The following is a 25,049-nucleotide window of genomic DNA, read 5'->3' as shown; positions in this document are numbered from 1 at the left end:
TAGATGAATCAAAAATTAGCTTTTTTTTTTGTAAGGAACAAAAATGAAGATATATTTTTTTATTAGGGACACAAGAAGGCGTTTACTCTATTATTTATTAGTCTTTGGGTATCATGAGAAAAAAGCACTACTCTCAAACATATATTGGATGTAGTGTTGATCACCCTTTGTCCCTGCTTGCGGGATATGTTGGGAAGACCTTGGGAAGTCATGGGTTCTCACACATTCAGAGAAGGGAACGAAGTTGCGCACATGATCAATCATATTATATCAGATAAAACAATAGCTGCACTGTGCCACTTAAGCTGAAAAGATACACTAAAATCCAGTAGTAGAATAAGTCCAATGTACAAGCACTTTGTTCTCAAAATAATTCCACGCCATTGAATTTGCAACAGCTGCATAAGATACTAGTAGGTGGTAGCCCTACCTCTTTTCTCAAAATGGAGGCACCACTTGGTGTACAACATCTATAGTGCATCGAATACACTTAAGTGTATAGGACTATGTTTTATCGATAAGATATAATATAAAATATAAAAATTATATATATATATTTTTTTGGTACAATGTATGCTGACGTGGTGTATTTCTATCAGCACAATATACCTGCACCCGTAATACAATAGATTTTTCGCATTCGGTGGAGGCAAAGGATCATGATAAGTATTCTTTATGTTCATTATTTTGACAACCACGCAATTTTCTAGTAATAAATCCTCAAGATAGTGTTTAGTTCGGGAGAATTTTTTTTTTACTAGGGAAATGTAATTGATAGGAAAATAGTTGGAAAGTGAGTTTGATAGGAAAATGTAAAAAAAGTTGTTTGGTTGACCCAAATATTACCAGAAAAATTTATTTAAATATGCAAAATCTATGTTCGGGAGAAACTTTGCACCTGATTTTTCACTTCCCCAGTCATCTCAAAATACCACATCTCAAGTGGTATTCTGTAACAGTAAATTTCATTTAAAAATCAACACAAAAGTTATTTTCCCATCTATCCTATTTGTCTGGTATTTCTTGAAAAAATCTGAACCAAACATAATATTTTTCAATATCTACCTACACTTTTCCATCAATCCTAAAATAAACCTTCAACCAAGCTTTCTAATTTTTCAAAGAGGTATTCTCTACCGGGTAATCGCTTTCTTTAAGTCAAAAACAACATGGGAAATTAAGCAATAATTATTTTGCAGATGAGGAAACTGGCCGGGTTCTGTATTCGACAGTACATTCCTTTGCTTGTCATAGACTTTGAAAGTTTCTTAACCTGTTGCAATCATTTCAATATTTTATAGAGACTTGATATATATTGCGTATTATATCAGTGAGCAATTATTATTCAATTTAATCATCTTGAATCTCATCGAATCATAGTTTATTTTAAGTGTGTAATTATCACTAAGATATCAATGAATATTTATATATGTAGAGCGAGATTCGTATCTCTCTTATTTTTTTCCAGCGTAAATTAAATTTGGTAATTGAATTATGATTTCAATTTGTTAGATATAAATTTATTTATATGTTTTCACTTAAAAATTTAAATTTTTGGGACAGTTCATTCATGATGTGGTATTGGAACATTATTACCATGTGCTTTAGAGTTTCATCTTTATATCCCTAGCTCTTCTTCTAAATAATAACTAAAATTGAACATAAATATATTTAATATTTATTATTCACAGTTCAAGTCTAAAAAGACTCCTATATAAGAGAGGATGTTAGACATAAAACCATTCTATATTTTAACCTAAATAATTTAAACATTCGGGATAGTTGATTTACGACACTGTTAACCAAAGCTAATGGTGAGTTTTATAACACAATCCACACATTATTAAATAATGTTATAACATAAAAGTATATAGAATATAAGAATTCCTATTTTAGCTTGGACAGTAACAATAATAATAATAATAAACAACTTAGAAGACACGAGATGAAATAGACAACTGCAAATGACAGATTGAAAAACACTGCAGATAATTCACGAGTCCCCGCATTCCTTAACATTTATCCAACCTTCTGCTAATTACAGCTCATTATGAATTGACAATTAATCTGCTGATCAACCACATGTTAATTAGATATTGATTGATACAGTGTAAAAAGAAAGATGGATCAGCTCATTATAAAATGCGTACGTTTCCATCTGCTTATTGTTTTCCAAAGATTCCACGTGTTTCAAGGATTTAATATCAAATTCAGTTCTTTTCTTAATTTGTGGCTCTTTCTAAAATGTACTATTATTTGGAGTGCCGGATACAATAAATGGACTTGATAGTTATCGATGGAAATTATACCTATGTATGCCACAAAAGCAATTGTCGTTTTTAAGCCACTAAAATTAGTTTAATAGTAAAAAGTTTGGATATATTGTATTAGATTATGTATTCAATTTTTATTTATATCAAATAAATAAATAAATTATCTTTTAAAGGATGTAACTTTTCATATTATAGAGTGTCCTTCAACTTATAATGTCATTCTGGGTCGCCCAACGATTGGGGCTTTGAGCGCAATCATTTATATGTCCTATCTTTTGTTAAAATTTAGGGATACATATGGGAGGATTATATCAATTAGAGGTGATGAGAAGACACTGCGCAACTATTATAATATTAGTTTGAAAGTTACTAGTAAAACCATTGTTCAATATACAACAGAGATGAATAAGGGAAAGACTTATGTCAATATGACAGACTTGGATGTGCGCGAAGATTTATGTGATGTGCGTCCCCAACCTGATGGTGAATTGGAAGATCTTCAAATTGGTCCGCTGCTAGGAAATAATACAAAAATTAGAAGACACATTCCAGCAAATGAAAAAACTGCGCTTATTGCAGTTTTACAAAAACATAAAGATCTATCTCTTGGCAATCTAAATTGCATAAGCCTGTGGCACTTTCGACGACCGAGGCTGAGTACATAGCCGCGACCGAGGCAAGCAAAAAAATGTTATGGATGAAGAAGTTCCTGTCTAAACTCGGCCATGATTAAGACAAGTACGAGCTGAGATGTGACAATCAAAGCGCAATTCATGTTGCGAAGAATTCGACCTATCACTCCCACACTAAGCACATTGATGTGAGATATCATTGGATCAAGGATTTGGTGAAAGATGAAGAGCTCGAATTCGTCAAAGTGCACATCGACCTGAATTGGTCTGACATGATGAAGAAGCTGGTACCATCAAGAAAATTTAAAGATTGTTGTGAAGGTGCCAACTTACTGTTGATGCTGATGCATTGAAGTCGGAAGGGGAAGATTTGTTGAGTTTTTTCCTCCTTCAATGCATAAGGCCCAATGTTGAAGAAACTTGGGGCTCAAGTTTGTTAAGGAACTTGGGGCTCAAGTTGGTTAAGGAACTTGGGGCTCAAGTAACCCAAAACCTTCTTCCTCCCCTAATAAGCTAGAGGTGGCAATATGGGTTGAGCTCGGCGGGTCAACACGCCAAAACGGGGCCGGTTGAGTTGAGGTTTTCAACCCACCAACCCACCTCAACCTGCCCCGCCTAGAAGTGGGTCAAAACGGGTTCAACCCGCCGCGGGGCGGGTTGACCCGCTGGGTTATAATTTTTTTTATTTTTTTTTACAATTAGGTAGTATTTTTATTAGTCCTTAAATATTTATGATATCCAAATTTTGTTTTTGTTTTAGTACTTCCTAAAAAAAATAAAGAATAACAATTTTATTTATGATAAATGTTATCTATGTATAAGTTCCTAAAGAATGTTTGACAAATATTAGTATATATTTAAGATTGAGACTAAAAAATATAGAGAAGTGTGAAATAAAATAAAATAATATTAGAAAAATTCATAAAATATAATTTTTTTAAATTTTAATTAATTTATTTTTAATTGGCAGGTTGACCCGCCAACTCGCCAACCCGCCAACCCACCATAAAACGGGGTGGGTTCATTTTTTTAACCCATATTTTTTGACGGGTCAACCCGCCCCGCCCTGTTTTTGGCGGGGCGAGTCGGGGCTGGTCAACCAAAATTGCCACCCCTATTAATAAGCATTAGTTGTGGGATTGAGGTAATGTTGGCTTGAGAGATTTTTGAGGATTTTGTGAGAAAAACTTAAAGCTTTGATTTTGAGAGCACCTCTAGAGGGAAGTTAGAATAGTGAGACCTCTCTAGAAAAGTTTGAGAGAAAATTACTATTATAGGTGAGGTTTGAATGTACCACCATCTTGGTGAAGCTTGACTCTTGTAACCCATTATTTTTATAATGGAAGTTTCATTCTGGACTAGTATTTCGTGGAATTTTACTTCTTCACATTGGATAAAGTTTTCTTACGTTAGAATCTGTCTGTATAATGGAAGCTTGTTCATCTTTTTCTCTTTCCTTCACAATTTTTTATTTCTGCTACCCATAGGTCGACCTGGTAATTCATGCCGACCTATGGATTGTGATAAAATTTATGAAAAAAGTGTTTGTCCTTTTAAATGACACAACTTATATTATTTTACTCTCTCACAAAGAAATGAGACCCACACCTTTATATTTTTTTGTCCACTCTGTTTCCTCTTTTATCGATCTCTTTCTCTCACTTAAAATAACACAATTTTACCTCCTTTAAGATGATACACACTTTTTCCAAAATTTATTCACATAAAATTCATTTTAATCACATAAAATTTCAATTGTGAACTTATTAAGGGATTGTTTAATGAAGCATAAGTGTTTTCGTTATCTTAATGTATAAATTTATTCATATAAAGTTCAATCAACTCAAATATTTTCTAGATCAAGCATTTCGAGAAACAATTTATGGGCAAAACGCCAACAATATTAACTTAATTTCTTGGAACATCTTTAACTTTAACTGTATATAATTTAGATGGAGTTATAAAATAGCTGTTGATCAAGCCCTGCCATTGAATTTCTTTTAATCAATAATGAGATCAACGGCTAAGAACTCATGAAATAGCGTGTTCCTATTTTACGAGGTGGCTGAGAAACTGAGAGAGTAATCCAAAAAAAGAGAGGATCTGATTGTGGGGAGCGATGGGGATTGCGGCGGCTATTGGAGTGTTGTCACCATTTCCGTTCTATTACTGTCTGTGGAATTGGCCACAGTCATGGGTGGACCTCTGTGGGAAAGGGCGAGACCCATGTAAGGTTATGGCTTACGTTGCTCATTTCTTGAAGCTTGTTCAGTTCATCTCACTCTTTTCAGTCTCTTCACTCCATTGGCCTCCTCCATTCTACTTCTGGCCCCTTTTTGCCTTTGGCCAATTCCTCAACTTCAGGTCTTCTCTCTCTCCCTCTCTCCCTATGTTATTATTATGTTATGTATGCCCATGTCATTTGTTTTTTTTTGGGTGTGCTGCTAGTTTTTGGATCTAATAATGGGGTTTATCAAGTTGGTTCCTTTCCTTTGGATTGCTCAAATGGAATAGTTTTTAAATGTCTTATATATATAATAAGAGGAAAATTTTATTATCCTTATTGGCTATTAGGAGATGAATGTGTATAATAAGGAAGGAGTTTCAGTTGGTGATGAACTGATACTTTTCAAGTTTTGGTTAGTCTCCCACTTTGCAGTGGCTAGTTTACTTTGTTTGGTGAGATTAAAGATATGAGCTTGTAGATTGGGACTGTTGCGAGGGAAGCATTTGGAAAAATGATTGGTTGTTGTATTCCCTGATGGATGTTGTGTACTTAATTCTGACCCTGTATTGATATTCAATGATTTTTCGGTCTGTTACTTTTGAGTTTAACAATACGAGATATCATTTGTCCTGCTGCATTTCCTACCAAATCTCAAATATGCAAAGCAGAAAGGTGTTGGATTAAGCTACAGACATTATGATTGCTTGTGAAATATGCAAGACCTAGGATAGAAATTTTTTAAGAATATATCATGTGGTATGAAATAAGAGGGCGAACATGAATTAGTGGTAAAATTGCGGGGAAAAACCTGAATTAGTGGTAAAATTGCTTCTCTGTGATTGAAATATCACATGTTCAAATCCTGGAATCGACTTTTATACAAGGGTAAGCTGCATAGAATGATTTTCCTCACCGCTACCTTCGCTAGTCAGGATTTAATAAGGAGTGATTTTTATATCATGTGTTATGAAGTTGCTATATCTGTATATTGGGTGACTGAGCAGAGAATACTATAGCTTTAAATCAGCAGGGATTAAATCAGATCCTGTGTCTTAGCATATCATAATTGCAGAAAAGGTGTTTTTATTGCCAAGCCTCCCCAAGCACACTAGAAAACACAAAACCCTTATATGTGAATTATTAAATTTGTTAAAAATAAGAGGTTATGTTTTACTTTGGGATGCAGTCCTGCAAGAGATTGTTATCTGCAGTGCAGCAAATTATGTATCCTAATAGATGATAATATAGTTACAAATTAATTTTCCCCTGACGAAATAATAAATGAAGAAATACTGAGTGGAATGCCATCTTTTTGATGAAACGGTGTATGGTTTTAGAAATTTCTGGACGGTTTCCTCCATTATTTTATTTTTTAAAGGTTTTGATGTGCCAAAACAATCTCATGTGCCTTGCTTATAATTGGGATACAATTATTTTATTGTGTTGCTTTAAAGTTTGTCTATGCTATGCATAATGGTGATATTGTCAAATAACAGGGTTTATCAGCTACTCGGTGAGGCTGGCACATACTATGGTGTACGCTTTGGAAACAATATTCCCTGGGTAACCGAATTCCCTTTTGGGGTTATCAAAGATCCTCAGTACGTTGGCAGCATTCTCAGTCTTCTTGCATGCCTCTCATGGGTTCCTTTTCAATACATTCTCCTGTGGGTTTTAGGATATGCGTTTATGATGCATGTGGAATCAAAAGAAGATCCCTCTACTCGTGCCAAGCCACTCTATTGATTTAATTCTTTGTATGTTTTTGTTTCTTTCCTCTGCTCAATGACATTTCCATTTATATGTTCTGATTCCATCTAATGAATGTTAACTGCTTTGCGTGGTAACTTTAATGAATGAAATGTTGAAGCGAGGAAAAATGTTGGGGATAAAAGAAGAAAAGGATGACCTTTTTTTTTAAAAAAAAAAAAAAAAATTTACTAGATTATTCCCGTGCTTTTCACAGTTTTTTGGACCCTTATTTATAGGACTTTGAATTTCAGTTTCATCATATTCCTGCTTTCTCATCCAGATCACGAAGTGAACCATAAATTTGTAGAGATACATTCGTCTTTCCTATTAATTTTGGCGAAACAGTTTACATTTTCCCTCTCCTACTATACCAAAGCAACAGACATATTGAAAGTTGGAATTGCATTTTTTACAGCCTCAACATCTATATCAATTAACTTCCCTGTCTTGGAAGATATTACAATGCATTTCTTCTCTTCAGCCTGCGGAACAAACTTGTTTCCCTTCTCTTCAGAGCAAAATAGTGCAATACTGCGCAATAAGAGGAACAGTTTTATTAGTTATGTGACTATGTTGTACGATTCTTTGAAGAAACATTTCATGCTCAACTTCAAACATTTTTTTTCCCTCCAAAGCCAAATGAAGGCGCCTCCACAGGGAACCATTTTAATTTATGTGAATGATAAAGTTACCTAGGTTTCTGGCGTGCATTTGCAAGCTGAATAGCAGCTGTGTTTGTAGCTATCACTCCAGCTGAGTCATTAATAAGAGCAGTCATCTGAACCATACAACCAGAGAATGATATTCCATTAGTATTGTATGAAGACTACGTATGTTTATAAGCTTATTTCTGTCTTTCCTCTTTTAGTTTCCCTTTATTTAATGATTTAATGATTCATTCATTCATTATTTCACAGTTTTATGTTTTGACATTCTCGTGTTTCTTCATATATTTGTTGCTTGCAAACTAGAAGATACTTGAGTACCTGGCCAGGGGTGGTGATGAAGATTATGGAGGCATCTTCTCCAACGATTTCCTCCACATTTTCCCTTTCTTTCTCATGTGGAATGACAAAAAGTGGCGTAAATTCCCTGTTACTCGAATATTCATAAGTATAAAGTCCGTAACATTCAAACCAGACAATGAATGAAAATAAGAAAGAACATGCTTGAAGAGCATTTATTTAGTGAACCATGATACCTTTTTACTTGCTGTTACAAACTCTTGTAAATGGTTGCATATTAATCCCATTAGTACTTTAACACATATTTCAATGGGCAACGTTACGTACCTTACAGCCTCAGCAATTTCAGCCCACACTTCAATGGGTAGCAAGCTATCAGGATCACCCCTAGACTGCATCGTGGCCTTTGAATCTGATTTTAACCCATGAATTACAACATATTTCCCTTTTTCTACACCTGCTTTTGTGTATTTTTCCTTCACAGCCTCCTTCAGCTTCCTTGAAATTGATACCCTAAGTGGGGGCACAATTTGCCTTGGAACGCTTCGAAATGGTTTTGCAAGCCAGTCAACCATGTCATGATACCTAGGCAAGCAAACTCAATGGAAATTCTTCTGAGTTATATGTTGCCAGAAAAAGCTCAATTCACTTAAAAAGAAAATTTAAGTCTAATTCAGGGCATGAAAATCTACCTAAAATATGTCTAAATCACTTGTGTTGTACTATAAAACTCACATATAATATCCTCCCTCTGAGAGGTTTTGACTATCGGGTGTGAATGTTTCAGATAAAAGTAATCCTGCTCCTGCAGCATTCACATTTGGGTAGACATAGCTAACTATATCTCGGGCAGTTGTCATAAACAAAAATGCTGCATGGCCAAGACCTGCCAATTTTGTGCTTAAGACCATGTCATAGTACCTACCCTGTATGCATAATGCAGCAATGCATCAGTATTTAAATCCGTACTGGAGAACTTCAAATATATATGCATGCAAGGAAGTGGCAAGCAAAATCCAGCAGAATTTTGAGATTTGGTTGCAACATTGTAATGCCTAACATAGTAAACCTAAGCCCCTGCAGGTGCGAATTTCATTAGAATTGCATCAAGTATGTTCTTAAGCTTCTTCACGTCAGGGAAGCCTCAAAACTCGGAAAAATTTCCATAAAATTTTCACAATTGCCTGATAGAAATCAGTAATCACTACTTCTGCTTTGGGAAAAACTGACAAGCATAATGTTCTCCATAAATAGTGTTTCATTTTACCCTGAATCTGATCTTTAGATGATAATGATTTTTTTATTTTTATTTTTTATACATCTGCATATAAAAAGTTGTCCTCAATATTCGACAATATGGATCACATTAAAGCCCACATTAAACTGTCCCGTAGTTGTGTAGATAAAATATCAAAAGTTGCTTTACACAATATGTTCAGAAAATACGGTGACCAACCTTTAATAGTCCAACCATATCGGTGTACTCTGCAGGCTCTGGAAAATCATCATCAAGGTCATAGGCATTTGCATATCTCACATTCTTATTCAACTCGTAAGTCTGTTTCCCTCTGTCAGTGGCTAACACATCGATCTGAACACCAGGGTACCTATCCTTAATCAACTGGATAGCTGGAAAGAACAAGAGGTTCTCATAAACACCACCAGATATCACACAACAGCACCTCCTGACATCTCCTCTCACTTTCAATCCCAAGGAAGCTATCTCCACTGTATATCCAGCAGGGAATTTCAAGAAGCCATATGGGCTGTCAGGGTTATCCGGTGGCCTAGTATCCTCCTCTTGCTTACCATCTGCAAACAAGGAACCATACTCCATGTTGGGGTCCTCCCCATCATCAAAAGGGTCAAGCCAAGGGTTCTTCTTCTTGACATTGGCGTGAACACTTGGTCTTCTATGGGAATAATAATGGAATAATGGAACATGAGTGAGTTGACTGGAAGGAATGGAAGGTGGGTTTCTGAGGAAAGCTGAGAAAGCTTTTGGATTTGGCAGTAATAAATAATAAGTTGCAGCCATTGAGGTTTTCAATGTTGCTTCCAGCTTCTTGTGGTCATCATAGTATATATTGCAACTTGGATCAGAACACGTCACTGAGTGTTTGAATGTGTGGAAAAGCGTTGGATAAGTGGGTCCTACATACTTCCTTTCTGTGTACAGCTTTATTGTTATCAGTTATCACCAACAAGCTTCTTCTTCTGCTCTCAAACGACCACAACTAAAGTTGCCGTTTGAAACCATAAAAAAGGAACAAAAACGGCGGCATCGAATAACCATTGAGCCCGACAAAACTGTCCTGTTATCGATGATTTCTCTTTCCTACGTGTCTCTCTGTGATTGGTGAACAATAAACTTTCCTCTCTCTCTCTCTCTCTCTCTCTCTCTCCACCCTTTGATTCGTTGCTTTCTCAACCAAACATGAAAAAAGAATTCAAAAAAAAAGAATTTCCTTTCACTTTCTCACTCTTTCCCAGCAACTTTCTCAGCACTCTTGAATCCCATTTCCGCCACCATCATTCAAGCACACAACACAAACAGGGCAATCTAAAGCTTCTACCTTTTTAACCCTCACAATAAGAAAAAAAAGGGAAAACGATTAGAGCTCAGTTTTCAGCAAAATGCAGCTGAAAAAAAGTCTCATTCTTTCTAGGGTTTTGCATTGCTTAACCGAAACCCAGCATTGAAATCCCAGTGATCCATTTCATCGAACTGGAAACTCAAAATTCCAAACCAAGTTGAGTTTCTCTCTAGAAGAAAAAATAGTTCTTTTTTTTCTTCCCCTAATTTTTTGATTGAGTGTGAAAGCCTTAAATTTTGAATTTGGTACTCAGCATTGACCTGAGAGTTTCAAAAGAAGGGTTCGCAATGTCGGGTCCACCCAGAGTTCGATCCATGAATGTGGCCATCGCCGACCCTGAGGCACGGCCGGTACTCGTCCCCGCCGGCAACAAGGCTCGGCCCGTCGATGGACGGAAGCCAGTAAAGAAATCGGTGCCGGAAACGGAGAAGAAGAAGACGGCGGCGCATTCGAATCCTCAATGTGTCTCAGTGCCGCACCTGGAGATTAATAAGAGGCAGGATCATCACCAAGCTGTTCTGAAAAACCTGTCGATGAACGCTTCGTGCTCCTCTGATGCGTCGTCGACGGATTCTTCCACTCACAGCAGCGGCGCGTCGTCGAGTGGGAAGGTGGAACGGCGGTTGATGAAGAAGCAGGGTGGTCCCAAGACTGAGAAGGTGAGCATTGACAATGTGGTTGAGGCAGATTCAACTGATAGCTTGGTGGACAAGAAAAGATGTGCTTGGGTTACACCAAATACAGGTATCTTTCATTCCTTCATGTTTCTGATTTTTTTTATTATTTTTTTTATATGTATTGTGAGTTGTAACATTGATACTGTTGGTTTGAGATATCTGTGTGATTTTGGAAACAACTTGGACAGATAGATGTTTAGTGTTTACTATGTCATGCTGCCTTTTTGCCTTTGTAAGGGTAGGGAGAGTGAAGAAAATGATGCTAGTAAATGAGAAATTTCAGGAAAGACAAGCCAGCACTATGTTTTTTAGAAATTTCCGGGTACTTAAGTTTAGTAAGACACCTAGTCATTTAGCAGTTTTGTAAGTTAATTTGGGGGGTGTATTGGAATGAGATTTTAATGGATTGTTTTTGGACAAAAAAAATTTATTGCTATTCAATTAGGATTTTAAAGGATTGTAAAAAAGTCACGTGTTATTCGATTAGGATTTTAAAAGATTGTTTTAGAGTCCGTTCAAATCTGGTGGTATTCAATCAAGATTTTAAACAAAAGAAAAACAATCTTGTGGTATTCAAAAATCTGACGAGGGATTTTCTATTAGTGTGGATTTTGTGTGACTTTTTAGTGAGAAATATAAATAGCATACCTCTCTCACGATCTCACCCTAACCCGTGGGATTTCTTGAGATCTCTCTATTGCAGTGTCTTCTTCCTTTGGCGAGTCAACCCGCTGGAAATCTGGTTCCGCCACGGGAGCTTCGTTAAAGCTCAAAAACAATAGATTTTTGAGCAATTTTCATCACAAAACAACCCAGAAACAACAACCTGACAAGATTCTAATCTAATCCATCCCCAAAAATGCAAAATTCCGAGAGGCACAAAAAAGTGTGATTTTTGTATTAAAAACAACATAAAATAGTTGGAAAACAACAAGGGAACAAAAACCCTTAAACCAATTTTCGTTTTACATCAATGAAACAAGATCGACTCAAAGAAAGATTGAAACTTTCATAATATGAACCCTACGTTTCGTAACAATACATTCATGAATGAAATTCCTTCACTATATGAAACGATTTCAAACAATTTTTGTGTCAATAGATCGCTAAAACTTGTTCTTCAAAAGCCACAAAACAATTTAAGGTTTCAATGTATCGATTGAAAATAATTTGAAAATATTTCTAAACTTCCATGTAATAAAAGCCAGAAATTCAGATTCAAAATTTTCTTAGAATACTCAATGGAAACATGTATATGATTTATGGTTAGAAATTTTTTATCACATAGAACAAAAACCCCAAGGTTTCCAAGATCAATTGCAAAAAATTGCAAACGAAATTTTATCATGACTTTAGGTTCTATATGCAAATTTCGAATTATTTTAATAAATAAAGAAAGTGGGTCTTATATTCATATTTGCATAGCTGATACCAAATGAAGAAGATAATTTTGAACCCATTTGTCAAACCCAAGAGCATGAACGAGAAGATGTTAATGTGTGGAGGGCTAGTATAGATATGTGAAGAGTTGCTGCTTAGTGGGACATCAAGTTACATTAAATTACTGATTGAGAAAATTATATTAGGTTTTACTTTTTTTATTAATATCATTGCGTTTCTTTGTTATTTTCTTTATGGACTCTTGTAATTTTGAATGTTTGTTAAAAATTCATATAGTTTTTTAAAATCTTATAGATCTATATTTTCCTTTCAAAAATTATAAATTCTATTAAAATTCAATCTTATAAAATCTTGATTGTAATTTTTTTTTTTAAAAAAGTCTTTAAAGTCACTGCAATTCTAGATAGTCTTTTAAAATCTATAAGATTTTTTATCTCAAAATAGTCTTTTAAATTCTAATCCAATACACCCCCTTAGTCATTTGACATGGAAATCATGTGGAATTTTGTCCGTAGTAGACCATATGTGGACTGCATTGCGTGTTAAAATTGAGTATTACAGCTTGCCCATTGAGATATATTCTTGATTTTGATAGGTTGGATTGTTGGAAGCCTGACATAATATCAGATTTTATTCCATGTCTTTGTAAAGTGCATTTTTAAAAATACCAATAAAAAAAAATGCATTTTTAGGTACTAGAAAAAAAGTACAATTATCAACTAATGTTTCAATATCACTCACTGACTGTGATCTGTTAATTGATATAGTGCATATTCTGCTGTTCATGCCAATTAAACATTATGAACCGATGCTCAAAAAGCACCTTCTATCATGTCCCTCATATATTATTTTTTTATAAAGCAAATGATAATTTTAGTGTTAATATGAACTTATTGGGATTCTCGACCTATCAAGTTTGGCTCTTACACTAGGAGAAGTCTTTTTTTATTACAAAGGAAACATGTAATACTTGTGTTTTGTTCCCATCAAATTTTCATACACAATGAGAAGCTTCCATAGCTGTACACTTCTTTTGTGCAAGACTATAAATATACTTAGTCAAAGCATGAATAATTCCATGTTAATGCACAATTGGCCATGTGCATGATACTTTTCTGCGTGACATGGCTGCCATATGGTGAAGAGTTACATGTTGCAACTTATGAGACAGTTTGAGCTTGCTGTTGACATGCTGATCAAGGCTTGCAGTGGTTTGCCTCCTTCTGTAAGTCTGGTTTAGGATGCTCAAACTTTTTTGCAGCTAGCTCGGCAGATTCATATCTGTCATACATATAGGAAGGCAACCGTTTAGCAGTTAGTCTAGTTAACTTGGCTCGTGATGCTACAGTTGGTCTCCCAGAATTATTGCCGCCCCCAACGTATGCTTTCAATGTTTCATATCCAAGCTATAAAGCATGGACACACCATTTTGGTATTGTGTCTGTGTTGGACACTTGTACAGCAAATTGACTACACATGTCCAACACGCATCTATAAGTATCCAATTTTAAATTTTTTCTTTTTTGGGCTCGAACACGGAAGGAAGGTTGGAAGAAAAAAAATTGAAGTTGTACTTGTACATGGCTAGTTCTACTATGACAAGTTTGTTTGGGAAAGTTTTGAAAAATGTAAATAGAAATTATGCTTCTTGTTTATTGGAAGGGGAATACAAAATATTAACTACGGGCACATATGATATATATCAAGATATTGTAAATCTTGAAGCTTATATATATGCTCCCTTTATAGTTTCTGGATTTAGGCCCTTGTGTTTATATAAAAAAAAACCCAGAGATGGTGGACACTAGGTATTCTAGTGCCCTTTTGTCCTATCAATTTGCTAATATGAAGCCTGGTAAAGGTATTCTAGTGCCTGTTAGCATCTGTTAGACCCCTAAAGTTGGACACTAGGAAAATATACAGGAAATCATTACCACTTAATGCTGAGTCAGACTAAGTTTGTTACAAGAGAATATTCTAACAGCCAAACCAGGTGCAAATGGGCAAGCGTTGAAATTCAGAAGTCTTTTGGGAGGATTGCAGAGCTCCTCGAACGGCTCTGTTATTAGTTCTTTTATTAAGCTTGTAATTCATTTCTTTCTGTATCGTGTCATTTTCTGGATATTGGAGTTTGTATTTCGAAACCTGTAAATCAATATATCAGTGTTATTTCTGTTTTTCATTCCTTGGTATTGGTTGATTCTATCAGCATCACTAATTTTCTTTCATTCTTCAACCTCCTAGGGGACCATCTGAGGTGAATTTTCATGTAAATGGTTAAATATTATAATCAAGTGCTTCATAATTTCACAGAGCACATATGCCTTGATTTACATGATCGAAATTCCAATATCTGTAAGCCTAGATTGAGAGGATAAATAGAATATCGATCCTATGAAGTTTGACTGTTCAAAAAAAAAATGTTGCATAAACATTGTAATTGCAAATTTCTTGTTCGTCTTTCATTTCTAATTTATTCTCATTTGTTTCAGAACCATGTTACATTTCTTTTCATGACGAAGAGTGGGGAGTTCCTGTTCATGATGACAAGTATGTTGGTTTGTTCTGTTGTTGGCACAATCTTCTGTTTTGTTTTCATTTTCCAGGTTGAAAACTGTCTCAATGCTGAAATTTGGTTTTTGTGCAGCAAACTGTTTGAGTTGCTGAGCTTCTCTGGAGCCTTAGCTGAACTTACGTGGCCTACCATTCTTAGCAAAAGGCAGTTATTTCGGTACTGATATAATCTTCTGTGAAAATACATATTTTGGATTTAATTATATGGTTGGCATATTAGACATTTTACAAATAATTGGCTCATTATGTTTCCTGTATTTCTATTTGGCTTTTGATTGATTCAGAAGATTTTTTGTGAAGAAAATGGGCTAATTTTTTTTGGGATTTAGTTCTTAATTAATTGTTGTGACGTGTACATGAACACAGGGAAGTCTTTTTGGATTTTGATCCAAGTGCTGTTTCAAGAATGAATGAGAAAAAGATAGCTGCACCAGGAAGTCCTGCCAACTCATTGCTATCAGAGCTCAGGTTGCGATCCATAATTGAAAATGCACGTCAGATGTGCAAGGTAAATACACTGATATCTTTATATTCTAATCTTATGTATAGCATGTTTAGAAGTTGCAATTTTGGTTCCTTTGTCAATTTTTTTTTCTTTGTTTCTGAATGAAAAGATTCTTGCTGAAGTGAATCAACCTATAAACTTTTTTTCAAACTTTTCTGCTACCTAACCGTGGAAAATGTTGAGAAAAACGAAATAAACCTGCTTCCTGACCCCACATATGTATTATAAATAGAAGAAGACTTGATTAAAAAAAAAAAAAAAAATTCTCCATTCAACTTGCTTTAAGAGATGGATATTATAAATTTTTCTTCTAACTATCAAACATGTAAGTTGTCTTTAACTTCATTTTTTCCAAATTGTAATACAGGTAATTGAAGAGTTTGGTTCCTTTGACACATTTATTTGGAACTTTGTGAACCATAAGCCTATAGTCAGCCAATTCAGGTACCCACGCCAGGTACCTGTCAAATCTCCAAAAGCAGAAGTCATGAGCAAAGATCTTGTAAGGAGAGGATTCAGGAGTGTGGGACCAACAGTCATCTATACTTTCATGCAAGTGGCAGGGCTAACAAATGACCACCTTATCAGTTGCTTCAGATTCAAGGAGTGCACCTCCAACGCAGAAGCAGTGAGTAAAGAAAGCTCCCTCAACTCTAAGGTCCAAGAGAAGGCAAATGAGGAGCCAACCGAGGTGGGTCTGTTGCTAGCTGTGAACAAATTAAGCTTCACCTCTAAGTAGTACAAGGGCTTTGGTTGATGTTCATTTTGTTAATCAGATAACTGTCAGGGGAGATGGGTAGGTTGTGGAGTGTACAAAATCCATATGGATATGAATGAAATAGCCAGAAGGCAGTTGTATTTGAAAAGCAAAATGACTTTTGGCAATTCTTCAAGTTCTCATGTATTAAAATATATACTGAAATAGTCATAGTTGCACTTCGCCTACCCTTTATTTTTATTTTTTTGGATTACATCCGGGTATTCTCACAGCCGATAGCCATGAGACTAATCCCTCGCCCTGGGTCAGCGCACAAAGCGGTAAAGAGTTGGTCACCGAATGTTTTCCATTCACAAGAGTTGGGGTTCGAACTCTCAACCACTCCCTTTAGGCGTTTACCCTATATTAGGGACCAGACCAGGCCTCACTTGGAGGTTTTTTATTTTTCTCTGGCATTTTGCTTTTTTGTCTTTTATTAAGTCTTTGGTGTCATACCGTCAACTATGTCCAGCATTACCTACCTGGTCAGTGGTCATCAAGGTTCAGTGCTGGACTCATTTGAAGTATTATTCGTTGAACACCTCGGGATTGCCGACCTATATTACTTTCTACCACCCCTCTACCTAATTTCATGAAATTGGTGTTAAAATATTGCAGTGGGAAGTTCTAGGCATTTAGGCCAATTTGGCTTGTTGAAATTAATGGTTAAAATATGGCTTGTTGGGTCACAGCAAACCATAAAATTCATGGTTGAAATTGAAATGCTATTTGGCTATGAGTAACCCACATTTTGTTGCACTCTAGGTCAAGGATGCAAGAGAGATATGAGTAGACTGAATCTTGAAAGATTAATCTCACTCTCTCACTAGGAAGCCTCAAGATCACACTTAAACCCCTTTAAATCCAAAACAACTTATACTATATGTAATTATATATCATTCAAAACCTCAATAAGGCCATCCTGAGGGGTATGCTTATTGCTTAATGAACTGTTGCCTAAGTAATTTTCGGTTTAATTAAAATATGCGTAGCACAGCGCAGATAGTTTAGTGAAACTCCCTATTATTATGTTAGCAGAATCTGTTTTCAACAAACGGCCTATTTCGATTGTGTGACGTGCATATATTCTAAACTGGATTTAAATAAGTAAAAAATTGTATTTCAATAATTCAGTTTACCATTTTTAAGTATTAAATACGATGCTTTGTAGGAGTTATATGATCAATCGATACGAGTATAAAACTAAATCAATTTTATAACTTCAAAATTCAATTATGAGGACTTGCTGCTCAAAATCAAAATACCAATCTTTGAATTGAAAACTCCCATCATGCAGATACCTTTTTTGATTCTTCTATGTTTTGAGTTATATTTCCTCACTTACAATACTTGAATGATGTATAATATAATTTCTAAAATGAAAAATCTAAATCTAGGAGACTGAGTCTGTGTATTAAACATTGAGAAGTAGGTTGGCTTTCCAGAGAGACAGTAGTGAGGAAGACAAAGGAGAAATTGTCTTTGCCATTAGAGCTGCCCCACTTGAAAGGAATTTTTTTTCTGAGAATTTTGCAAGAATTTATTTGGAAATGTGATTTGAGATATCCCAGTTATTTTGTCCCAAAAAAACGCTTGCTAGATCTTTACCATGAAGCAGGCTGAACTCAGCTTGATTGGCTATAGTTTAATCAGCTCAACATGGTATCCTTAGTGGAACTTTATTTCCACTTAAAGGATCAAATTGAGAAAATATGTCCCAATTTTCTATGCTGTATTTACATAGAAATCCTGTGGTCTAAAAATGATCCATTCTATGGAATACTATACCAAATTTCCATCTAATTCTTGTGCGACAGTCTTCCTGAGATGGCGGCAACAAGTGCTGCTCTGAAATTAGGATCCATGGTTAAAGAAGTAGCCATCTGTTCCACCAAAACCTGCGGTACATCAGGTGAAACTGTTTTTGGTTTTGTATCCTTGACATCGTTGCTGCACTTAGATTTTGTCATGTCAAGGGTAACTGTTGGTGTGGAAGAGCTGAGAGATGCTGAACAAGGTACTGACCCAAGGGTCACACTACGGCCAGAACCTGAAGTTGCCTCAATTTGAGAAGGGTTGGGATGATTGTGCTCCCCTTCATAAGTTGCAACCAGGACAGATTGATCATCCACACTTCTTTGCACCTGAATAACCAAATCAAACTTAGTTTGAGGTCCAGCTCCATATAATGAATGGCATTAATTTGAATAACCAGTTCCTAGTTAGCACTGATCTTACCTTCTTTTTCACAGGGCAACTTGGAGCAAAAGAGCACTTGAAATATGCTCTTGGACAAGGGTTATCCCTGGTCACCTTTTGTCCATACTTCCTCCATTGGTATCCATCTTTAACAATCTGAAAGCACATACAATGAAAAGCATGTCAAACAATTAACCTAAGAGTGAATGAATGGTAGGAGCCTAGGAGATTAAAGAGTCTTCTTACAAGGCTTGTATCAGATGCTTCAGTCCTGAGATAAGCTCTTGAAATTTTTGCTTTGATGGTTTCTTCCCTCGGTTTCTTGCATGATTCTTCATCAGTCGAGCTGCTCTCTGAGTTTCCATTGTTAATTCCCATCAGGTTGCTATTATTGTTATTGCTGCTTTCAGACTTCCTTTTCTTTGATGATGTGCTGAGCTCCTTTTCAGGATTTTTCTTCATATATTCCATCAAGTGGCTCCGCAATGTGTTGTAATTCTCACACATCACTGAGAGCATTTCGGCCAACTTCTTGTTTTCTGCTGTCACCCTCTTCACTTCCTTCTCTAAGTCACCACCAGTGGACTGAAATGGCAGCAATAGCATATATATAGGATTAGCCAAAAGGCCCCCATATCTAGTATCCATAATGGACTAAAGAACAAGACAATCATTCAAGCAATTATATGTTCTACAATCTGACAAATCAAATGATCACAACTAAAAAAAAATAAAGAAACAATTGGCTCAACCAACCTCTTCTTTCACAGAAAACTTTGTCATCCCCAATGAGAAAAGCTTGCTTTCCACCTCCTTCTTCTGAAATCAAAAGCACACAACAATGAATAACTCATCATATCAAACAATAATATTCTCACTCTCACTCGGCAAAGCATTTCACATAATTAGAGCTTCTGGAAATGCATGCAAGAATGATATATATATATATATTATTCGATGGTTTATACTTACAGGAACTTCTTCATGAACTCTGTAGGAATTAATGTTAAGATCCAAGGAAGTGTTAATCCATGTTGAACAATCCATGACTAGCTGCCAAATGAATTCAAACAAGTAGAGAACTTTCTTTCTAGTTTTGTATGAAGCAAAACCCAAATGAAGTTGAGATAAAAGCCTAAGACTTTAAGAAATTGGGAGGGAACAAAGTGAGATAAAACATATATATAGAGGTAGGTAGTAGCACTTCACGAACTCAAGTTGAGGAAGGAAACTGAGTGGAAAGAGAGACAAGACACATGGGGAAATATATCCCACTTGCATAAACAAACAAAGAGCTGGCATGCACGAATATTATTCTTAACAATGAAGCCGGTCAAGGTCTTATAATATATTTTATTTTATTTTATTTTTTGTTTATTTCTATACTTGATAAGAAGAACGTGTCCATCTATCTACATGTATTATTATTTAAAAGAAAAAGGTCGGGAATAGAATATACGACGGTGAATTCTTGTTGCAAGAAAACGGTGGAAATTAAATTTCAAAGTCAAATCACACCTCTCCATCAAATAAATAATAAGAAAAGTATTTCTTCGATCACTTAAGATGATTTTATCTCTAGTAAGCTCAAAACAATGTTGTTTTGAGATTATAAGATTAAAAAATTATAATAATAAATATTAATATAACTCTGCAATAAATTAGAATTATAAAAATACATTGATTTTCACCACAAAATAATATCGTTTTGGACTCGCTGAAGATAATTTATCTCCGTTCACTTGAGAAATCTTTTGCCCATAAATAATAGTAATAACTTGTGAATTCAAATGGGCTCATGTCTCACCTTACAAGATTATTATGATAATTGCATACTTTTGTATAAATTTAAAATTTTTACATACAAGTATTAGTTAATATTTAAAAAAAAAAAAATTGTACATGTAAATAAACAATTTCTCTTTTCATCATAGTATGATAAAATAAAAAGTTAGTATAATATTAGGAGCGGATAGAATCTAGAAGTTGCATATTGACCGAAGCCATCTTGTCGATCGCCCATACTTTACTTTTACAAATAAATATACAAAATTACAAAGTAGTGGGGTTTGTGTACGTGGTCCCCCTTTTTCTTTGTTTTCACGTTTACTATTTCAAACATTTTCCACGTTGCATGTATTATTTAATTACACTTATTTTTCAATTAGCAGACTTGGTTTCTTTACTTTTTATCTTCTACGCGTCGCGCACACACTTTTGCCACACATACTTTTTTGTCCTATTAAAAATAAGTATTATTCGTATATCATATTTTTATATTTTTCCTTTATACCTTTTTCTTTTAGAAAGATTAACTAGTAAATTAACTTTTTTGCAAAAGAATAAAAATTATGCTGTGTGCCAATACTTAATTAATTAATTAGGTGCAATATATTCAAACAAAAACAAGATAGAGAGACAAATGAATTACTAATTTCTTTCTCTCTCTTTTGTAAAACGGGGTATAAAGGGAGAATTATAAAAATGTAGTGTGTATATAATATATTTTTATCATAATATCAACAACAATTTATTATCATAAATCAAACCCAATCTCATACTAAGGGAGCATTTAGTACATGAATTTTTTTCATATTCCCGAAAAGCTTATATTGGAAATCTTATTTACCCACGTTTGATATAAGGATTATGAAAATTTTCACGAAAATTGATTTTCTCAGGATTCCAATTTGTAAAGCTTTAATGCATACTTTCCCAACAAAAACTACAACCGGGTGAAAAAATTTCACAAAATTTATAGGACTAAAATATCCTTGTCTGGAACACCTCGCACAGAACCCTAGGATGTCTTGGACATAACACCTTGTATAGAAGAGTCTATGGCAAAAAGGGCACTCAGACTCCCTAATATCTTCCCTTCATTGTAATTAAGCAGCATAGCAAACGATCTTTAAAAGGGCAATAGAATTTTGAAATTGTAAGCAAAAGAGCCTTACACAGTGTGTCATCCCACCTATCAAGCACGTCTTTTGGAAGCATGTTCACCACATCTTCCTTCTCATTCTATGCCCTAACTCAACAAAAAAAAAAAGTTCCTCTTGGAAGTGTTAGAAATCAATAATTACACAAATCAGAAAAAAATAAGAGAAAAGGAAAAGAGATTGACACTGTGATCTACCCTAATTCACCCAAAGTAGGCTACGTCTAGCTTGTTTGTACTATATCCACCTCACTGTCACTCGTTACAAGTCACTCGATTTACAAGAAAAGGTAAATAGGATTTAGAAAACCCTAACAACATCTATTCATAGGCCCAAGCCCGAACTACTAAGAAAAAAAATAAGATTATAATAAGTCAGATGCATACAACAGTACCAAGCCTTTACTTGGGTTCTTAGCCAAGAAAATGATGCTCTGACTATCACACATAACTGTCACCTCTGCTTGTGCAAAGCTAAGCTCTTTGCACAACCTCTGCAACCAAATAGCTTCCTTGACAACATGTGTCAAGGCCATGTACTCAGCCTCTGTAGTAGATAAAGCAACCGTGCTTTGCCTCTTACTCATCCAACTAATAGCTCAACTAAGCGGGACCTCAGTTGCCTTTCTACTGACCTCGTCAATAAGGGCCCTCATCAATATGCGAAGTATGAGCTATACCCAATATTCTCTCACTTGATGAATGCTTTGCATGTTTCTTCAATCCCAATGCAACTGTACACCATTCAAACTTCTCTGAAGTCACTGTTTGGGTCAGAAAATCAGCATTGTTGACCTTTGTGTCAACCTTCTCCAACAATACAACCTTATCTTCAACCTTCTCTCCGATAAAATGGTATTGTATGTCGATATGCTTGGTCCTTGCATGGAAACCTGGGTTCTTAGTCAAGAAAATGGTGCTCTAACGATCACACCCAACTGTCACTTCTGCTTGTGCAAAGCCAAGCTCTTTGCACAACCTCCGCAACCAAACAGCCTCCTTGACAACATGTGTCAAGGCCATGTACTCAGCCTCTGCAGTAGATAAAGTAATCGTGTTCTGCCTCTTACTCATCCAACTGGTAGCTCAACCGAGCGGGACCCCGGTTGTCTTTCTATTCCGTCAATAAGAGCTCTCATCAATATGCGAAGTATGAGTCATACCCAACAAGAAGCATTGACATTCAATCATCAGGCTCCAACACACTGTTGCAGTTCAAACCAGGGCACGAAACAACTGTTATGCCTTCTTGAATCTTTGTGGCCACTTGTTTAATGACACACTCAGAACATAAAGAATGGGCACATGTTTGGTTCCTGAACATCTCGTCATTCCCTTTGGCTTCTACACAAATCTGAAAAATTATGAGTGAGGAATTCCCTATTTCTTCACTCACGAACTCTATATGATCTGTTTTTGGGTCAATGTTAACCTCATGTCAAGACGATTTTTCATTACCCTAGTCATTTGTGAGTTTCGACGATAATGGTTTCTTTATCGAATTTTGTTTTTTGTGAATGTTGATTTTGTTGTCTGATCGATTATGTAAATATTTTATTTTAATTTTGAATTGGAAAAGTTTCGAATGAAAATAATGAGTAAAGTTAGTTTTGTAAAATCGCCCTACATTCCTAGCAATATTTGGCAATAACCAAATATAGAAGTAGAAAACTTGAGCAACATTTCAGGTAATATTTTGGCATACCAAACAATTTTTTGCTAATATTCCCGAAAAATTAACTTTTCTAACATATTCTTGGGAATCATGATTCCCAATAACAAAAAAAAGTTATCCCCTACCAAACGCCCCCTAGGGGTGCGTTAAGCAAATCATCCTGTATTCCCTTAATGACTAAATTTTTAGTATTCTGCCAACAAAGGTGGACACAGTTACCTAAGAGTTTGGATCATACCCCTCAAGGGTGTGGATTTGAACTCTTATAACCGATGTGAGAACTTTGTTGGTAGGTAATATATAATTCCTTTCGAAAATTCTCAATAAGGTTGAGGGGTCGTCCCTAACCCTAGTTGGATACCAGTGTCTAACCCCGCTTAAATTTTTATGTATCCAAAAAATAATAATTCAATATTCTTGTGATAAATGTTGTTCTACTAAAATTAGAAATAAGATAATGAATAAGGATTGGCAAATGTGATGGGATTTTAAGTAAGCCGTAATTTGTGTTCGATTTTTAAATTTATTTTTTATAAACATAACTCTATCATAAATCAACAATGAGATTGATACTTTTTCTGACTTTAAAAATTTATCAACTATTAAAAAATGACTAAAGTTCCAATCTTACGAAACATAGTTGTTGGAAAACCTCTTAATAAGTAATCAGTCATGACAATGTCTGATGGATTAGTTTTACAATAACATATATTGAAACATTCTAAAAAAACAAAAAATAAAAAGCGCAAAACTTTATTTAGCTGGAAAAAAAAATCATTGGGAGCAGTTTTTTTTTTCGCTTAAAAAGTCATATAAAGGGTACTAAGCTTACATCTAAATTATTAATTTAACTAATTAATCTTATTGTATGTTTAGAAATAAATTTTTTTCTACCAAAAAGAAAAAGATTTATTTTCTATTAATTCAAATATATGATTTCTTCAACCCAACGAATTGACTTAGTTTTTAAGAAGGTATCCTCATTATATATGTTTGAGTATTAAAATTGATTAAGAACCTTGAATTAGTATTTAGAAAGACTTTTTTTTTTCTTTTCCAAAAAAATAATAATAAAAAAATTATTCTTCTAAATGCATTAGGTCAATATGAAGGGTGCATCGCTTTAAAACCGTTGGAGAGAAATCTTCTTAATTAACACAAAGCTGACCTGAAAATGAATGATTTCTTCCTTATTTTTCTCCGTGGTACGTGCTAATTAACTCCTATCCGTTGATGCTTCATTTAGGGCTGTTTTTATGGCCTTGTTAAAAAAAGTTTTTTTATACCTTATTTATTTCACAAGTGTTTTTTTAACAAAAATTAAATTATTTGATTTTTAAAAAAAATATTTGGTTTTTTTTAAAAAAAAAAATTAGCTTTTAACTTCTGTTTTTTTAAAAGCTAATTTTTTTAGCTTTCAAATAAATAAGTTTTTACCTTTTTGTAATTTATGCTTTTTTTTTAAAGTAAATATCAAAACGCACATTGTAATGAAAAGTGCTTTTTTTATGATAAAAAAAAGTAATTTTTGGAGAAAAAAATCTATCCAAACGGACCTTCTACTGAAAATAAATTATCTGCATAGATACATTAAACCCTATAATAGAATAAAGATCAATCAACATATTTAATGTAGGATTAATGTGGATCTAAAGTTTCGGCTAAAGTAATTGCTATTTATCAAATATATAATATTAGATGACATGGACCCCAAAAAATATATTTTTTTAGGTAACCTGGACGATCCTCTACGCAGTTAACGACTTCCCGACGAAAATTCAAGCAATGAATTAGAAATCGTAAACTCCGCCATATAAAGTTCGCCGAATCTTAATTCTCTAGGATCCAAGGGGAGAACTGCACTTAATTTGCTC

At 34.8% G+C, this 25,049-nt stretch overlaps 4 protein-coding genes across 7 annotated transcripts; 2 read left to right on the top strand and 2 right to left on the bottom strand.

The window, feature by feature from the left end:
* Positions 1 to 5,006: 5,006 nt before the first annotated feature.
* LOC133296532 (phosphatidyl-N-methylethanolamine N-methyltransferase) lies at positions 5,007 to 6,969 on the top strand. Its single transcript, XM_061495535.1, has 2 exons — positions 5,007 to 5,269; positions 6,629 to 6,969. Exons 1-2 carry the CDS (start codon positions 5,025 to 5,027, stop codon positions 6,876 to 6,878), a joined length of 495 nt encoding a protein of 164 aa, XP_061351519.1. The 5' UTR covers positions 5,007 to 5,024; the 3' UTR covers positions 6,879 to 6,969.
* A 204-nt stretch (positions 6,970 to 7,173) lies between these two features.
* On the bottom strand, positions 7,174 to 9,922 carry LOC133296528 (photosynthetic NDH subunit of subcomplex B 1, chloroplastic). 2 transcript variants are annotated; one of them, XM_061495532.1, is made up of 6 exons: positions 9,306 to 9,918; positions 8,585 to 8,775; positions 8,177 to 8,434; positions 7,871 to 7,976; positions 7,577 to 7,662; positions 7,174 to 7,415 (listed from the first exon to the last, which is right to left on the bottom strand). In XM_061495532.1, the coding sequence occupies exons 1-6, from the start codon at positions 9,885 to 9,887 to the stop codon at positions 7,250 to 7,252; spliced, it is 1,389 nt and encodes a 462-aa protein (XP_061351516.1). In that variant the 5' UTR covers positions 9,888 to 9,918; the 3' UTR covers positions 7,174 to 7,249. The 2 variants fall into 2 exon arrangements, 1 of the variants encoding a protein (XP_061351516.1); XR_009749516.1 differs by having other exon boundaries at positions 7,277 to 7,415; positions 7,871 to 7,938; positions 9,306 to 9,922.
* Positions 9,923 to 10,733: 811 nt separating this feature from the next.
* LOC133296533 (uncharacterized) lies at positions 10,734 to 16,406 on the top strand. The gene is made up of 5 exons (XM_061495536.1): positions 10,734 to 11,190; positions 15,017 to 15,074; positions 15,172 to 15,255; positions 15,465 to 15,606; positions 15,971 to 16,406. The coding sequence occupies exons 1-5, from the start codon at positions 10,734 to 10,736 to the stop codon at positions 16,340 to 16,342; spliced, it is 1,113 nt and encodes a 370-aa protein (XP_061351520.1). The 3' UTR covers positions 16,343 to 16,406.
* A 1,674-nt stretch (positions 16,407 to 18,080) lies between these two features.
* On the bottom strand, positions 18,081 to 19,680 carry LOC133296527 (probable WRKY transcription factor 40). Of its 3 annotated transcripts, none has more exons than XM_061495529.1 (5): positions 19,532 to 19,680; positions 19,316 to 19,378; positions 18,806 to 19,144; positions 18,599 to 18,715; positions 18,081 to 18,504 (listed from the first exon to the last, which is right to left on the bottom strand). In XM_061495529.1, the coding sequence occupies exons 1-5, from the start codon at positions 19,604 to 19,606 to the stop codon at positions 18,160 to 18,162; spliced, it is 939 nt and encodes a 312-aa protein (XP_061351513.1). In that variant the 5' UTR covers positions 19,607 to 19,680; the 3' UTR covers positions 18,081 to 18,159. The 3 variants fall into 3 exon arrangements, with proteins under 3 accessions (XP_061351513.1, XP_061351515.1, XP_061351514.1); XM_061495531.1 differs by having other exon boundaries at positions 19,316 to 19,375; XM_061495530.1 differs by having other exon boundaries at positions 19,316 to 19,383; positions 19,534 to 19,680.
* Positions 19,681 to 25,049: the final 5,369 nt, after the last annotated feature.

Source organism: Gastrolobium bilobum, unplaced genomic scaffold, assembly GCF_033153095.1.
Source record: "Gastrolobium bilobum isolate Gb01-03AN ecotype WA unplaced genomic scaffold, APGP_CSIRO_Gbil_v1 utg6230, whole genome shotgun sequence".
NCBI classification, from domain to species: Eukaryota; Viridiplantae; Streptophyta; class Magnoliopsida; order Fabales; family Fabaceae; genus Gastrolobium; species Gastrolobium bilobum.
The sequence above is the reverse complement of the archived record's forward strand: the minus strand, read 5'-3'. Positions and strand labels throughout refer to the sequence as shown.

Coding starts and splice junctions, on each gene's coding strand:
- LOC133296532 (XM_061495535.1), top strand. CDS start 5,025: ATGGGGATTGCGGCGGCTATTGGAGTGTTGTCACCATTTCCGTTCTAT. Junction 5,270..6,628: donor GGCCAATTCCTCAACTTCAG/GTCTTCTCTCTC, acceptor GTCAAATAACAG/GGTTTATCAGCTACTCGGTG.
- LOC133296528 (XM_061495532.1), bottom strand. CDS start 9,887: ATGGCTGCAACTTATTATTTATTACTGCCAAATCCAAAAGCTTTCTCA. Junction 8,776..9,305: donor ATATGGTTGGACTATTAAAG/GTTGGTCACCGT, acceptor TTATGCATACAG/GGTAGGTACTATGACATGGT. Junction 8,435..8,584: donor TCAGAGGGAGGATATTATAT/GTGAGTTTTATA, acceptor TTGCTTGCCTAG/GTATCATGACATGGTTGACT.
- LOC133296533 (XM_061495536.1), top strand. CDS start 10,734: ATGTCGGGTCCACCCAGAGTTCGATCCATGAATGTGGCCATCGCCGAC. Junction 15,075..15,171: donor GTTCCTGTTCATGATGACAA/GTATGTTGGTTT, acceptor GTTTTTGTGCAG/CAAACTGTTTGAGTTGCTGA. Junction 15,256..15,464: donor AGCAAAAGGCAGTTATTTCG/GTACTGATATAA, acceptor ACATGAACACAG/GGAAGTCTTTTTGGATTTTG.
- LOC133296527 (XM_061495530.1), bottom strand. CDS start 19,606: ATGGATTGTTCAACATGGATTAACACTTCCTTGGATCTTAACATTAAT. Junction 19,384..19,533: donor CAGAGTTCATGAAGAAGTTC/CTGTAAGTATAA, acceptor TGTGCTTTTGAT/TTCAGAAGAAGGAGGTGGAA. Junction 18,716..18,805: donor AAGCATCTGATACAAGCCTT/GTAAGAAGACTC, acceptor ATGTGCTTTCAG/ATTGTTAAAGATGGATACCA.